Source organism: Gambusia affinis, linkage group LG14 (genome assembly GCF_019740435.1).
Source record: "Gambusia affinis linkage group LG14, SWU_Gaff_1.0, whole genome shotgun sequence".
Lineage (NCBI taxonomy): Eukaryota > Metazoa > Chordata > Actinopteri > Cyprinodontiformes > Poeciliidae > Gambusia > Gambusia affinis.
In genome coordinates this window covers 3,175,567-3,188,117 of record NC_057881.1, presented here as the reverse complement: position 1 = coordinate 3,188,117, position 12,551 = coordinate 3,175,567, and the positions used below count along the sequence as shown (strand labels likewise).

General features: G+C 41.0%; 1 protein-coding gene across 2 annotated transcripts; it reads right to left on the bottom strand.

The window, feature by feature from the left end:
- Positions 1-283: 283 nt before the first annotated feature.
- On the bottom strand, positions 284-10,800 carry LOC122843196 (bromodomain-containing protein 2-like). 2 transcript variants are annotated; one of them, XM_044137790.1, is made up of 12 exons: positions 8,837-10,800; positions 6,350-6,683; positions 6,074-6,211; positions 5,767-5,917; positions 5,486-5,679; positions 4,310-4,822; positions 4,108-4,236; positions 3,007-3,201; positions 2,615-2,871; positions 2,213-2,532; positions 1,828-1,956; positions 284-1,319 (listed from the first exon to the last, which is right to left on the bottom strand). In XM_044137790.1, the coding sequence occupies exons 1-12, from the start codon at positions 8,866-8,868 to the stop codon at positions 1,192-1,194; spliced, it is 2,520 nt and encodes an 839-aa protein (XP_043993725.1). In that variant the 5' UTR covers positions 8,869-10,800; the 3' UTR covers positions 284-1,191. The 2 variants fall into 2 exon arrangements, with proteins under 2 accessions (XP_043993725.1, XP_043993726.1); XM_044137791.1 differs by having other exon boundaries at positions 6,350-6,653; positions 8,837-10,799.
- Positions 10,801-12,551: the final 1,751 nt, after the last annotated feature.

The window sequence follows — 12,551 nt, the reverse complement described above, 5'->3', positions numbered from 1 at the left end:
TCTTCTAAATAACTTAAGACACTATTTCAATCTGAAACCAAACAGAAAACCAAAATGCAACGTATTATAAAATGCTCAGTGGAACTGTTGGCATAAACAATGCATGTTTACATCAACACCTCCTGACTTCCAGCACCTGATTTTATCACTCAAAGTGAACAAGGTCAAAGGTCGAGCTGCAAGACAGAAGAGATTTTAGAGATTCTACTGACAACAAGCCTGTTAGAGCTCTGATTAAATCTGTCCTTGTAACTGAAGTGAAGAAATGAAAAGGATCCAGAAGTTATTTGGGCACAGGTGAGTCGACAAGACACGTCCTCACAATTTATTAGCAGATTGGTCACAAAGAATAAAAAAGCAACATGTTTACAGAGAACTTGTAATACATGGAGAAAAACAAACATGGGAACAGAAATATTGAAACTATGACACGTTTTATTTTGTTTTCTGTACAGCGACCGGCTGACGGAGACGCAGCGAAGCCGTCAGCTCCTGTTGCATGCAGTCTGTTTTCTACTGAACCAAGGTGCTTCTGCGTGCAGAGCGAGTGCAGCGTCTGCTTCTAAACTATGAGGAACTTCACAAGGATGCACTTGTGGTGCCAGATCTCACACACACACACACACACACACACATCATACAGTCATACAAAAACTTAACTCCCCTCTTGTCACTCAAAAAAAAAAAAAAAAAAAAGTAAAAACTAAACAGCTCTGATCACGCCAGTTTAATCTTTTCCCAGAATGAGGGAATAAATAAGCTCCATAAAAGGCTTCTTTATAAAAGAAAAATAGATATTTATACATCTGTACATGTTTTCTATACAGCATAAAGACATGGAGCATGGTAAGAAGGGAAAAATAATCCAGAAAACTCAGATATTCTGGCTGTAGCACCCTAATCCCTCCATCGTATGCATCAATCTTTATCAGCAGGAGATGGAGCTTCCTGTCGCTCCGCCCGGAGCCAGCAGGACGCTCCAGTCGCTCTCCTCCGCTCACATTCATCTGCCGGGAAGTGTTCAGGGCTGCCGGACGGAGCCGAGCGCAGGGACAGCCCATCTCTGTCCGGACCCGGTGGGCCGGCCTCGACCCGTCCTCCGTTACATCTCAGTCCGCTCGGAGGGGAGGAGGACACCAGGGCGCCGCCGCCGGACCCTTTTTGTTTGGAAACGATCTGAGCGACTCGGATTCAACCGGAATCCGATTCACTTGTGTCGGAGGATGAGGAAGAGGAGGAGGATGAAGAGGAATCCGAGGAGGAGCTGCTGGCGCTGAGGCGAGACGGCTGAGCGTGAACGTCTGACGCAGGTTTATCATCTGGAGAAAAAAATATCAAAGATTAACAAAGAAGAAAGAAATGATCTGTTCCAAGTAAAGGTGAGCAACATGGACTCAATTTTATCACAATATTTTGTGGTATTATTGTGATAATGACAAAATAAGATGAAAATGATAAAAAATATATATTGCGTTTTTTTCAGGAAATGCTGTTGCTATGACTGCCTGGCACAGTAACCATAGCAACAGAAACAGATATCGATCTTGAAAAACAATCTCATTCCAAATAAGCTTCAAAACGTAATTTACTTTAAAAAAAGTTTGATTTATGTCATTCAACTTCATTTAATCACATTTATCAAACAGAAGCAAAAAGAATATTTCTTATCTGTTTTATTTACAGTCAATAAGTGAAATTTATCAAGACAACAATAAAACAAAACTCATAAAATATCTCACTATAAATGCCCAGCCATAGTTCCAAAATTGTTATTAATTTTTTCTGTCATCTCCAAAGACACAAAACGATAAATAAAGTTTAACTTACTTTTGGTCTTTGACGGTTTCTTCCCGGAGTTGAGCTGACCGCTGACGTCCATCAGTCGTCTCTCCAGCTCCACCTGCTTCTCCATCGCCAGCTCCTCCCGCGTCTTTCCAGCGCTGTTCTTTTTACTCGCTGCACAAAGACCAGAAATATTAGAAACATTAGGGCTGAAACCATCGATCAACTAATTTAGTAATCAATTAATCGTTTGCTGGAGTACACAAACTCTAAAAAAAAAGACCTTTTGCTGAACAAACATATTCAGTCATTAACTGCACAAAAAAACCCAACACATTTTACATTTACGATTGAAAACGTTTTGTCTTTAAATGTGTTCTGACAAATTCAAGTGCTTAGAATTGGCAGCCAGATCAAAATGTCTTCTCACCGTACGGCTTGCGAGGTTTCTTCCTCAGACACGTCATGACGTATCGCTCCAGCTCTCTGAGCGTCGACGGCTTCAGCGTCTCGAAGTCGATCTCGATCTCCTCGGGGTTGGTGTCCCTCAGCGACGGCTCTCTGGACTGGATGATGTAGACGACGCGGCCCAGCTTCTCGCCCGGCAGCTTGTTGATGTCCAGGCTCAGCTGCCGCTTCTCGTCGTACGACATGGGAACCGTGTCCTCCTCCTCATCAGAGTCAAAATGGCTGACCAGAGGGTCGTGCATCGGCTGGGACACGCTGAACATCATGTTGGGCTTTTTGGATCTGATGGAGCAGAAAGTCAGATGGAGGTTTGTAACAATACAGCATTCAGTTTAAACTCTGTCCACCAGGTGGCAGTACTCACTTGCTCTTGTTGTTTTTCTTGCTCTGTGTCTTCTTCGCTGGTATGACAGGACAGCTGATGCCTTTGTTGCTCTTTGTCGTCTTCGTCTTGGACACTTTTGGGGTTTTGGGCGGTTTCACAGAGACGATCTCCTCATCCATCCTCCGATGTTTTTCTACTTTCTTCTTCTTTTTCTTGTCCTTCTTTTCCTTCTTCTTCTTGGGTTTGACGATGGGACCCTGAGAGAGAGCGGTGAGCTGCTCATGTACAGCCTTCAGCTGGAAAACACAAAACAATTCAACATCAGGGCCAGGAACAGATTTTAATTTGTATGGTAACAACCCCATCCATCTCCTTTATAGGTTTTGTTATGGTTGTATAAACGGTGCAGAACCTTCTGGACCAGAACCAACCTGCTCCTGCAGCTCAGCCAGCCGGTTGGCCCGCTCCTCCTCGGAGTCGGAGCTCAGGCTGCTGTCGCTCTCCTCGCTGTCGCTGCTGAACTCGCTCTCAGATGAGGAAGACGAGGAGGAAGAGGAGGAAGACGAGGATGTGGGAGGTGCTGGAGGCTCGTCGGGCATCTTAGCGAAGCAGAACTCAAACACATCCTAAAAGACGGGAAGAAAACGGTCAGTCAGTCGATATAATAAGAAACAGATTTTTCAGCTCAGTTATGTTAGAGGGAAATTATGCATTTTCAAAACAAATCTACCTACAAACAAAAGCAGATGTTTCATTTTATTTACTCAATAAATATGAAGTTTATGTAACAACAACAAAACAATCAGATATGAAAAGTAGCAGTATAAACTCATTATCTGCCTCCTATCAGCATAAAGGGAAAACTAGCTAATCATCTCAGACATATTTCTAATACACACGCATTTAAAAAAAATCTGATTATTTAATGCTTTATTATTTCATTATAATGATTTTCAAATTTTTTTTAAATGAAGAAATTTAGATCATTTGGTTCATAAATTGACCTTTAATTTAAATGCATCTTTATATCATCACTGTTCTGAAACTATTTTTTTATTTATTTCTCTCTTTACAAATTTGTTTTGTATATAACTTGGTAACGAAAATATGCACTTTGTACATAAACTGTAAAATATTGTACTAAATAAATTTATAGTTTTTAATAATCTTCACTGTATAAATATTGGTTTTTGTGATCTCTGGTTCAACTTCTGCTAATGACTAACCTCTTCTGTAGAAGAAAAATCAATCGATGCGTTTTACAGCCATTGTCCCTACAATATGTCAGATGTAGAACAATCAGTGATTTTCATAAAACATAGAAGACCTTTCTGTTCAGTAATTCATTTACCTCATTTAAGACAGTAATAGTTTTGGTTATTTTAACTCCTATGTGATTAATATCAGATTTGCAAGACATAATTTCTTCTGTTTTCAATGTGTAATTGTGCATCAGCACTTTCTTTACTGCTGCAAAATATCATAAACTTAGTTTTATCCATATCTAATGCAAACAGACTGAGTGTTGTCACCTGGAGTTTTCTGGCCATGGCGACCACGTCGTGATCTGGAGGGTTGTACTTGTAGCAGTTGGAGAACATGAGTCTGACGTCGGCGGAGAACATCTGGGCGTCTCTGTACTCCCTGCTGTCCATCTTCCTCTGCAGAAACAAACAGGTTCAGATCCACTTCCTGTCTGATAAAACCAGTCGCCCACAGGATGAACCGCCGTACCTTGATGGTGCTCAGGTCCATGGGCTGCTTGATGATGTCGTGGTAGTCATGGAGACCCAGCGACATGGCGTCGACAGGCTTGTAGAACGGCCAGGCGTACGCAGCGTGCTTCTTGGACAGCAGCTCCTTCAGGACGTTGCTGCAGTAGCGCAGCTGCGGCGTCAGCTTGCTGCGGCGCACCGGCGTCGGCAGGATGGAATCCGGTAAGTCCTTCTTGGGAGGCTTGATGGGCCGGCCGCTCACGCCTCTCCTGCTCGCCGCTGTTCCTTTGTTCCCCATCATCATTCCTCCATGAGCCATGTCCATGCTCATCACCATGCCCTGGCCCAGACCCAGCCCTGAGGTCATGCCCAGTCCGCCGCTGTGCTCCATGCCCAGAGAGGTGAGGGTCAGCGGCGAGTCCAGGCCGCCGCCCATCCCCAGGCCGATCCCGCTGACGCCCATGGTGCTCATGATGGGCATGGCCATCGTGGTCGGAGTGGTCGTGTCCGCTTTCCTCTTCACACCTTTTTTCTGTAGCGGAGAGGCGACAGTTTGGGTCAGAGCTCCGCCCCTGAGCTTTGTGATGTAAACACACAGTAGCTGTGTTTCCATTAACCACAAAATGCACAAATTGAAATGAAGGAAATAAATTTGCTTAATGGAAACAAACCAACTTTGAAAAAACTATTTGCACTAGAACGAGGTGATATTTTTCAACCTCATCAAAACACTTGATGAGGTCACAGGAGTCACATGAGCAACAGCTGGATGTCACCGCTGGCAAAACAGGACATAGAATACGACAGGAAGTAGTAGGAAGATGACGGTTTGTCTTTCTTGGACAGTGTGCAGCAGCCTCCACCAGAGCTCTCACAGTTTCACAGTTCGTAAAACGTGCATCTTCAAACTAGATGAATCTGTCTGTGAAATCAGCAACTATGATTTCTGCAAAATGGTGCAAACGTAGCGCTGCCATCGCGCTAACACCTGAATAAAACTCTTATATCTCCTGTCATGACTTTTATGACTTATCGTGTCAACAAGCTTATTTATGTGTGATTTTAATTTTATTTCTTATTTAACGGAAACACCGCATTTACAAAATTGTGTTATTTAAACATTAGCAGAATAATATAGACAAAGATTTGCACACATCTGTGATGGAAACGCAGCTAAAGATGCAGCTGGCGTTACCTTTGCAGTGGGCTGTGTGGGGGGCATGCTGGTGATGGAGGGGATGCTGTGCTCAGAGGGGAAGGTGATGCTCTTGGATAAAATAGTCTGAGGGGGGGTGGACAGGATGGAGTCAGGCGTTTCTGGAGTGGGAGGAGAATACGCAGACTGGGAGACGGCTGGAACTTGATGGGCTGTTGTCACTCCTCCTGGAACTGGAAGACACAAGAAGTTATTAAACTTCATCCAGATCCTCAGATTCATGAAGCCTGAATGTTTTAAAATGCCGTTTCCATCTTCACCTGGATTGTTTCTGGCTTTTTTGGATAGTTTTGCAGATTTGCTGCGTGGAGGTGGAGGGGCCAGTTCGATCTCCTCTTGGGGCATCTGAGCCACTTTCTGCAGGAAGGCTTTCTCCAGAGACTGAGCCATCAGCACAATGTCGTCTGCTGGCTGGAAAAAAGATGGAAACAATACTTAATTCAATTAAAAATACTTCACTGATCCATAAAAACTATACAATGCCAGTTGACACTGTTTGAAACATTCATAATAGAGAAAATGGGTACATAGTGAGGATTTATCTGCATTAGTCTTATTTTTTCTTACCTTGTTGTAAATGTAGCAGTTTGTAAACATGGTGTTGAAGTCCTGCATGCACTCACTGGCACTGCGGTAGTAATTGTTCTCCAATCTCTTCTTGATGCTGCCCATGTCCATCGGATTCTTTATGATCTTATGATAATCCTAGGAATGAAAGACATGCTTTTAATCAAACCTGTCACCTTTCAAATCATATATAAATATTTCTACACCAGTGAAACTACTCTTAGAGTAATTAGTTAAACTACACTGAGTGTAAATAAGGGTCCCAGTTGTACTTACAGGCAGGCCGAGCTTCACTGCATCCACCGGTTCATGAAAAGGCCAGGCGAAGTGATGCCTCCACAGGGACTTAAGGACGACTTTCTGCAGGAACTGGAGTTGGTTCGTCATCCTGCCCTGCCTGCTGGGGTCTTTCACTGTGGGCTGGGGGGGTCCCAAAGGGGTCAGTTGACTGATGGGGGGCATCCCAGGACTCTCAAAGCCTTCATAGAGCTGTGAGGGCTTCCGGATGCGTTTTCCAGCTGTACCAGTGCTCTGATCCATTGTCACTGCAGTAAAACCAGGGTCAACCCCAGAATGAGTGCTGTAAAGAGGAAGCAAGAGCCGGTGAGCTCTATAGAGGATGAAATTAAGAAAAAATAGAAACGAGAAGTAAAAATAGAAACTTAAAACCAACTTTAAGTCAAATTCTGCAATGTTTAGACATTAAACCACATTTTTTTAATTGATCAACATTAGAAGTATTTTCCTTTATAGTATTATACTTCATGCTATTATGTTAAAGTTCTGGTTACTCCGACTTTACAGAACACCGAGACTCCTGTCATAAAGAAGCCATCCATCATTCTGACAGGTATCATACAAGCGTTAAATCAGCCAACCGGCACCATGAGAAGTCATGACTACCACTTCCTCGTCTGCACCCACTTCCCTGTCAATAACAGACTAACTCCACCCACTCATTTCTGTTTGGGGGAAAAAATAAAACCTCAGAAGAGGGTGGGCGGGGTTATTTACCATTCTGCAGCAGTTGGTGTTCCACAATAAGATTTCACAGCAATACATGCCAACAATAGACTTCCAATGTTTCATGAATTTATTTTATCGTCCTGTTTAGTAATGCTTCTTTTCCAGAACAGACACTTCTAAAAAAAGAAAAATGTGCAGCGTCATCCTGAGCTTGGTTTCTGACTGACTGACCTAAAACAGAAAACATCCTCACAAAATGCAAGGAAAATTGACCTCATTTGCAGTATCATTTGATATATTTAACAGATTAAAATTGAAAATTAAAGCCGATCTCTCCTAAGAGTCAACTGTCAAAATAGAGGCAAGAAAAGATTAATGAAGTCATAAACTTTGCCTGTTTTAATCTCAATCTTGATCGTTTTGAATGAACCATATTTTCAGATGTCATTCTGTCTTTTCTGATGAAGGTAACCGGCGTCACACTGCTTTGCATTTTACTCCTGAATGCAAGTGGCCTCTTGTGCAGTCAACACTCCATCAAATCAGGGGTGATCTTCTGGATAACATTTGACCTGACTCGTACGTGGACAGGGTATAACCTTATTGAAGACACTAATCAACTTTTTCTTCACAAGGAGTTCGTTTACACCCCAAGCAAAATAAGGACGTAAGATACATCAGGACATTTAATTTCAGCTCGTCACTGAGAGTTAACTTTATGAAAATAAAAAATAAAAAAGAGGGGGTCACCAAAAACATACCGTTATCCATTTGGAGTATTATAAAAATCTCAAATAAACATCTGGAAACTCATTTGACAGTTAGTGTACTTTATTTAAAAAAGGCAAATTGATGAATCATTTACACAAGCGCAACATTACTAAAAAAATTTATTTGAAAAATGTATTTAAAATTTGCTGTTTAAAACAGTTAAAAAGTAACTAAAAACAAAAATGAAACCATTACAGAAAGAGACAGTTTAAGTAAACTAAATGTGGCGCCACTTGGTGATCTGAGTGACACTGAGCTCTGTAACCTGGCAACGGACAGAAACACAAACCACCCCAGGACAGACCCAGGACTTATTTTGATCATTCCTATGAACAATCTAAATTGTCTGTTGTAGTAATAGTTTGAATAAGTTACATAGTTGGCATATTTTAGGTCACACCGCACACCTCGGCACTGTCCATCACAACAATCTGACCACATGGCTACCACAACAAGCCGGCAAAGCCCTACAGATTGTTCGGATGTAGCAGCGCTTCAATTATGGCATATACAGTGAAACTCTGTTTAACCACGGAATAACCAGCCTATATTTATATGATACGTCTAACAAATGTTTTTTAAATATAAACAAAAAACAAAACAAAACACTCTGCATAGGTCTTGCCATCGAACATCTCTACATTCGGTTACACATTTCGCTCTTCTATTATAACCATATCTGACCGAGCACGTCTAAATAAAACACGAGTTTGGTCCGTGAAGCTGCTAATGCTAGCTATGCTAACACCAACTGCTGAGATGCGGGAGAGAGCAGCCAACGGCCGCGAAGACCCGAAGATGGCGCCGGCGAAGTTGTATATATTCCAGTATATTTTTAATATTTATACATAATTGTTTCAAGGTATCAATTAACTCATTCCGGTGCTTTGTCCAGTGTCCATCTCACACCCCTGAGCGTTTAACAATACACACGGGGAGCCAGTAAAAATAAATAAAAAATGGGGGAAAATCTGTTAAAATAATCCTTTTCATGGTAAGGCGAGAGTCAGTTCTACCGATAGATACCTGTCAAGGGGCGGGTTAACAGCCATATCCATCAGGATGGATCCGGATTCTGTTTTGGGAAACACTCAAAAGCAGGATCCGTCTCGGCTCGTCAGTTTTCTTCGCTGCCCGCCACGACGAAATCCCTACGAACCGCTTCGTTGAAATGGCGACGATATGGGCTACACCCGGGCTTTTATAGACCAACCATTCACCTCATTGGATAAACCGCCTCTGTGTTTCTCCGCCCACCGACTCCTTATTCGCTACTCACGATGTCTTTCAAAATAACCACACCCACAGGTTGTCGGAGATCCGCAAGCAACGTTTAGGACCAACCTATTCGCATGTTTCCCCTGTCGTTCAAGGATATTACCCAGCACCATTGGTCCATCCCGCCCTGTCCTTCCGATGCGTCGTCTATGACTGGCTCACAAACGCAATCTTTCACGGAAAACGAGAGCAACAGGGCCTCGCTGTTCTGTAACATATTGTATTACGTCAACGTGTTCACAACGACGAAGAGGATTGGTTAAAACGGCCGTAACGCGGGCTTGCAGTCTGAAGACTAACACTCCTATTGGTTCGCCGAAGCAGTCACGAGTACCACCCGAAGAGAGCCCCTCTCTCGTGAAATCATCAGTTTCTTCTAGAACATGTAGGCGGGCGCCATCTTTGAGCAGTGAAACACAAAGTATGTTATAATGATTCTAACTAGATAGACGCTTTGCTATGAAAAAGAATACATAAAACATCTGCCCAGTGTTATAAACACGAGATTAGTTTGTTTTCATTAAAAGGGAACGCATCAGAGAAGCTTATTGAGAAATGCCATCAAACAAGGCCTCCATGTGGGTTACATAGATCAGAAGTAGTAAAGTACCAAAGACAAATTAGCTCTTAAATTCAGATACAACTAGTTACCATATAGCCTATCCCTCGGGTAAAACAACTCAAATTATCAAATTGAAATAAAATACCACCCTGACAAGGTCATAGCAACAACAACCCACAGAATGACACAGCAATTTTTCAAACTGAGCCCAGCCCAAACCAAAAACAACTAACCAAAACGAATACATTGCATCTATTAAATACGTGTTAATGTATCGGTAGTAATAGAAAACTCACAATCTAAACACAAGTTTACTGTGCCCAGCCATACTAAGGCTGGTAAAAGCAGGACAGAAAAGTAATTTTGAACAAAGAAAACCAGGTTATTACCGCTGAAAAGATCAATTTTTATCTTGTAAGACTCATTAAATAAAAACTAATTCAAGGAACACAGGACGTTACCTAACCATTCGCGCCCATCCCCCATACCAAGGTTACAGAGTCCCTACAATGTCACTCAAAAAACCGATAGAAAGACCTCTTACAGATCATGCAGTAATACACATTACTATTGTTACTTTGTCAGGGTTACAAATAAAACTAAGTACTCCCTGAAGTGACAGTTATATATACGAAAAAAAATTCAAAAAGTCTATTTAAAGTCTCTGGATAAAGACAAAAACAGATGTGGACTGATAAATCCCCAAAAAAGAGCGAAACCTTCTTCCAATAATCTTCTTTGTCTTCCACTTGGATACTTTTTAACCAGCACATTTCCCCTCAAACATGTCCGCCTTCATCCCCAGTTCCCCGGGCTGGGTGGGGGAGGGGAGTCATGTGATGAAACAATTCCGATCTGCACACTTCATCAAACCTGTACACGTGGCAATTCATCAAAACCACTATGAAACGCATCCAAACTCCGTCTGTTCTCCCAGAGCATCAAAGCTACATCCATATCCCGCGGCGTGTTGATCGTATTTTTATCAGATTTAAAAGGTAAAATTGGCAAAACATCCAAACAATGAACGTACTTTTCCGTTGGACTTGGCTCGCTCCCATTGGTCAGGCTTGATCACGTGACAAAGACAATTATTTGTGATTTGTATCTTTAGGTTTCGTTCTCTCCAAGTATAATATTCTATCCTTACAATTTTCAGATTAATTTTTAGACCGTGTAAAAATGTCAGAAAAACAATCCCAGACAAATACTGCTGCCAAACATTGCCCATTCTGCAACATGAACCACTCGTCTTCTGCGCATGCGTTTGCCCAGCGGAGGAACACTGCAAGGGAACAATGAATGAAATTTAGTTAGGATTCACCTTCAGGGCAACTGAGTCTGTCACATTAAAAAAACACAATAACATGTATCTGAGTATATATTAATTATACTCCTATATCTCATTACGTAGTCCATGGAAATTTCACACCTAATTTATTGAAGTTATTTTTGTTGCTCAAGTTGTTTATTTCAGAAATGCTTAGAGATATCTTTTTTTTTTTCAGAAATAAAAACTAATCTTAAATAATCTATTGTTTATTATTATATTATAATAAACATTGTGACAAGACCACAACTATTTTTGTGGTCTTCAAGTTCTCACAAAAACAATTAAAAAACTTAAAAGATTTAAAATTATTTGTATTCATTTGAAAAGTTATTTCCAATGGCAAATGACAAAGGCATTTTTAAAGACATCTTCAAAAATAATAACAAATCAAAGAAAAAGAAGTATCAGTTTTGGAATAGGTCATTTAATTTGGGAGTATGGTTGGAAATCTCGAATGTCCTACAATATTGCTTCCAGGCAGAACAAACATGTTGAGAAAATTTAAATACTGCAATAAACTACTCAGCCCAGAGGTATGAATAGTTTAAAACTTAGTTATTATAGATTTTGACTTGATGTTACATTTCTGCCCAAATTCAAGGTCTTGTGTAACAATAGACTTTACAAATTCTTTGAGGGAGTATATTTTTTTCTTTATATTCCATCTCACCAAAACAAAACAGTTTGGTTTTTTCCTTGTAGGTTGACTAACGTACAGTCAGTTGGCTCCTTTTTTTTCTATGATTTCCAGACGGCTCATTCTGAAAATGAAACAGAGGAGACCTAAAAGTGAAAGCACTTTATGCATCAATATTAAAAGTGATGTCAGTTGTTCCTGAGAAAATAACAGTGAACAGACTCTTTTCATGTTACATGAAAAGCTTAGTGAAATTAAAACTTTGATTATCTCAGATGTTTGAGTTTTTCTACCATGAAAGACATATCAGATTTCTACATCAGCTAATGCAAAGCTGTTTTTATACCTTGTACATTCGTAATTAAAAGTTTTATCTCAAGCACTGACAAATCACTTTCTGTAACTTTTACTTTGTTATTCTGACAATTAAGTATATATATATTTTATTAAAGAATAGTTTTACAAATGCAATATTCTTTAAGAGTTTGGTTCAGTTGAGTATAAATGTTTGCAACAAAGTTCCTGTATTTTATGGAGAACATGTGTAACAGTAAACTAGCCGTTTGTTGGACACTGAGAAGCAGCCCTGCAGGCAGAGGAACTGATGAAGGGAGGAGCTGCAGGATTACATCAGGATCTGACTCATCAGTACCTCTCCTTTCCTCTTTCTCTCTCTCTCTCTCTCTCTCTCTCTCTCCACCTTCTTCTTACACCACCAACTCTGTCTCCCTTCCGGTGTTTCTTCCTCAGCATCCAGATTCAACATCACTGGATCACATGATGACAATCAGTCCAGAAATGGTTGGCAAGGAATTTTCCTCCTTCACAACACCTCAGTCCTGAGTCATATGTTTACAAATCCACAGTAAACTGAGTCAGTGAGGAATCCTCCAGCATAGGTTTTCTAATGCTGCTTAGTTTATACTGACGT